The sequence below is a fragment of the Rhagoletis zephyria genome, unplaced genomic scaffold, assembly GCF_001687245.7.
Source record: "Rhagoletis zephyria isolate East Lansing unplaced genomic scaffold, Rhagoletis_zephyria_1.1 Rzeph_scaffold_05396, whole genome shotgun sequence".
In the NCBI taxonomy this organism is placed as follows: domain Eukaryota; kingdom Metazoa; phylum Arthropoda; class Insecta; order Diptera; family Tephritidae; genus Rhagoletis; species Rhagoletis zephyria.
In genome coordinates, this window is record NW_016162479.1 from 138 (window position 1) to 4,044 (window position 3,907).

Sequence of the window (3,907 nt, forward strand, 5' to 3'; positions counted from 1 at the left end):
CATTTTGGGGGTTTGCTGTTTTGAAAAACTACGCAGGAAAGACCTTTAAATAACAGTACGGCCCTGCAAAAAACAGAACGGATGGTCACCGTAGTTATAACAAGCATATATTAATGATTATATAACTAGTTGTTTGCGCTTTTTTGTCTTCCCCAATATTAAGTAACTTTGCTGGAACAGATGAATGCAATTCAGATACATACCTACATGCATACAGACGTATGCACATATGTACATACGTATATGTGTATAAACACATAGATGTATGCATACATGATCTACTTGAAAATTTATTTGTCATCAATCTGTGTATGTATTGCGCGTTAATGAGGAAGCAAATGCAAACAAAGCTATGTTAAAGCTAAGCTACTACAATTCCATGCGAAATCTCTCTAAAGGTGAAAATTGTCAACAAAATAAACTTACAAACTGTAGCAGACTACAACAACGACAACAACAACGGCACAAAGATGATGTTCACACGCGCCCAAGTGCGCAAACCAAAATCAAATGGTCACAGCAGCAGTCAGAGGCCGCAAGTGCGCACTTCCCATAGACCTCACCTTATGCAACAACAATCACTATATGGATGCGATGTAAAGTATTTTGAATCACCTCCAACATACATATGCACGTAACTGAAATTCACAACCTCTCTTTGCTATTCAAGCAGCCACTGTACAGACATTCACCCCCTGGAGGAAATAGTCGCATTCGGGATCGCGATAGAGACAGGGATCGGGACAGAGATAGGGATACGGACCGAGACCGAGACCGAGACAATGAACGCGACCGGGACTACAGTGGCGCTTACTACACCGATCGCAGCAACTTCGGTGGTCACAAGCCCCATTCGTACGAACTGCCTCGACAACACTCCAAAGACAAAGCCTACGCCCAGCTGTACGATGACGAGAGCGAGCGGAGCACCAGCAGCAGTGGCGTCGATTATATAGACCGGCGCACCCGACCGCGCAGCATTACAAACCGACGCGGCGCCATCAAACAGCTGAAGTAAGTTTTGCCCCGAAATATTTAATAAAATATTTTTTTTTACTAGCCTCATTTTATTTAAAGTGGTATTTACTTTTGCTGTTTCTTATATTTATTTTTTTTGGCTCATTAGAACACACGACTACAATGGGCATCGGTTTGTGGCCAAATTCTTCCGACAGCCCACATTTTGCGCATTCTGCAACCTGTTCGTTTGGGGATTCGGCAAGAAGGGGTATCAGTGCATTAGTAAGTCAATTATTTATGTTTAAAATCGGTTTAGTCATCTGAAAAACAACATCATTCCATTCATTCCACTTTTTACAGCTTGTCAGACGGCGGTGCACAAGAAATGCCACGAGAAGTTGCTGAGCAAATGTTCCGGTTCCGTATTCAACTCGGCCAGCACAATCGTAAGTGTCCTCCAAATATTATTAGACTGTAACGGTAAACGTAAAGTCAATCTCAATCTTCTAGCTGCTGCACGAGCGTTTCAAGATCGACATGCCCCACCGCTTCAAGCCGTACACTTTCATGTCGCCCACTTTCTGTGACCATTGCGGTTCTCTGATGGCTGGCTTCTTCATTCAGGGGTTGAAGTGCGAAGGTGAGTCGTTGCAGGGTTGAAAAAATACATACATACATGATTTCATAGCACACACACACACACACACATCAAACTATAGCCGCCACCGATTCGTCACTTTTTTGCATGTAAAAGCAACAACAATGTTAGCTAGCAAGGATGAACGATCTGTCCACCTATCTCGGCTAACTGTTGGCGAATCGATGACGGAAACGAAACTTTGGCACACNCATTTTTTACTAAACTTGAATGGGCTGCGTACCTACTTCAGTTTTTTCTATTGAATAATTCAAATGTTAAAACCGGTATTTTGAAAATTTTAGTACAAATTTTTTGTTATTTTACGCATATCGGTGAGGGCGACACCTATTCCATTAGTAAATTGAGCACAGGTCGGTGCGGCATCTGCCGATGAATAGCAGATATTTCATACCTTAACAACATTATCCAACACATTGCACAGTGGTTGGTTCATGTCTATTCTAGTATTAGAACTAGAGATGGGCACAGGACTAAATATTTAGTGCCGATCCCGCCCATCCCGAAATGCAGTTTTTAAGTCCCGAACCCGGCCATCACGACGTTTTCCACAATTGTACCGTGGGTCCCGAAATCTATCACTAAGAAAAATTCACATGTCCTTTAAATTAATTTTAAATAACAAAAAAAAATAATGAAAGCTCTGGCATCCTCCGATTATTTTGTTTTGTTTTGCTGTTCGTTTTCGTCCCAATAAAACATAAAAAAGTGCATAATTCACACATCGTTTTTAAGGAAGATTTTCCGAATTTGCTGAGGTTGCGGTTTTATCGGAAGTGCAGGGAAAGGATTTTGGTCACGTCCCGCCCGCAAACTTTCAGACCTTTCCGATACCGCAAACCCCTCGAATCCTTCTTGAACATTACGTTGTCTCAGTTTATGTATTTTTGAAGTGGCTTCAGCATCAAATAACTTTATATCTTAAGTTTAATAAGCCTAGAATGCACTAGTTTTCACTACTGCAATATGAAATATGTTTTTTGTTTGTATTAAAGTGTATTAAATGGTTTCAACAAGATTTTTTATCTATGTACTAACTGTACTTTACTACATGAACGACCATTTGTAAAGGGGAATTTTTTTGTCTAAAGATATCGCACCAAATTAGAATGGGTGTAAATGCTGTTTCGGTGATATGCATATGTATATGTATCAGCATATATGCATATCTCGCCAGCCAGGCTATTTATAAAATTATAGACGAACATATTTTGGTTTTCCCATAAGGTTAACATTACAACCCAAATGTTTAAAACGTTTTTTTTTTCTCGAAATCAGGTTTTTCGACTTAGGCGGATATTTGTTATGGCCACAGGTATTATGTACATATCCTCGTTTAAAGCAGGGTTGGTGCGAATATTCGCATTCGCATTCGCAACCGCGGAGCTTCCGCATTAATTTTAACATTCGCATTCGCTTTCGCATTCGCGAAAATCAATGCGGACCTTTTGCGAATGCGAATATTGAAGGGACCAAAAATTACAGTTATTTTTTTTACGAGTTAAAACTTGGCCAAATATTTTTTGATCCGAAATAAACGTCCTATCCGGATAATAAACAAACCGCTTATCCAAATTAAACAAGTTTGGTATCCAATGAAAGAGGACTGAAATAGCTTTAAAACTGAAATGTCGAAACGAGGAAAGCCACACATTAAAAAATATTTCAACAAAAAATGTTAATTAATTACCATAGAACAAACATTGGGTCAGGTATGTATTTACATGAATTTCTTTAGTATTAAGTTATAAAAAAATTTAAATAGAGATGGTAACCTTCATTCGTTATCTCTGTTTAAAAACTATTTCAGTCCACTTTCATATCATACCAAATTTGTTTAATTTGGATAAGCGGTTTCTTTATTACACGGAATTTCGGAATAAAATATATTAGCCCAAATTTAACTCTCAAAAAAAATAACTGTTAATTTCGGTCCTTGGAATATTGTGCAAGTGCACAGACGAATATCGAACCAGTCAGAGAAGAAAGCATTAAAAATGAGTTACAAAAACTAAAATCGAAAAACGCTGATGACGTGACAGTTTCTCCAAATTCCGAAACAACCAAAAGAATGAGAATAAATAATTCTTTGGAAAAAAACGGTGTCTTAACAACGATTGTGCCATGATGCTAGATTGTGAAGATGAAAGTCAGGAGGATACATCCGACATTTGCAGCCCCGATGAAATTCTCAAAAAGTAACTATTGCACCGCAATAAAAATAAATAAATATAACTGAAAGTCCTCTCAACTGGTGCAGTGTCAGTCGAAAATAATTTACAATTTGGC

General features: G+C 38.6%; 1 protein-coding gene across 3 annotated transcripts in view; it reads left to right on the forward strand.

The window, feature by feature from the left end:
* Positions 1 to 353: 353 nt before the first annotated feature.
* Positions 354 to 3,907, forward strand: part of Pkcdelta (Protein kinase C delta) — a 29,019-nt gene continuing 25,465 nt past the window's right edge. For 2 of the 3 annotated variants that reach the window (XM_017627691.1, XM_017627694.1), the window contains exons 1-5: positions 354 to 596; positions 671 to 1,014; positions 1,127 to 1,242; positions 1,321 to 1,406; positions 1,471 to 1,600. In XM_017627691.1, coding sequence (XP_017483180.1) covers positions 471 to 596; positions 671 to 1,014; positions 1,127 to 1,242; positions 1,321 to 1,406; positions 1,471 to 1,600 — 802 coding nt within the window. In that variant the 5' untranslated portion in view covers positions 354 to 470. The remainder of the gene's footprint in view (positions 597 to 670; positions 1,015 to 1,126; positions 1,243 to 1,320; positions 1,407 to 1,470; positions 1,601 to 3,907) is intronic. The other variant, XM_017627692.1, reaches the window with a different exon arrangement.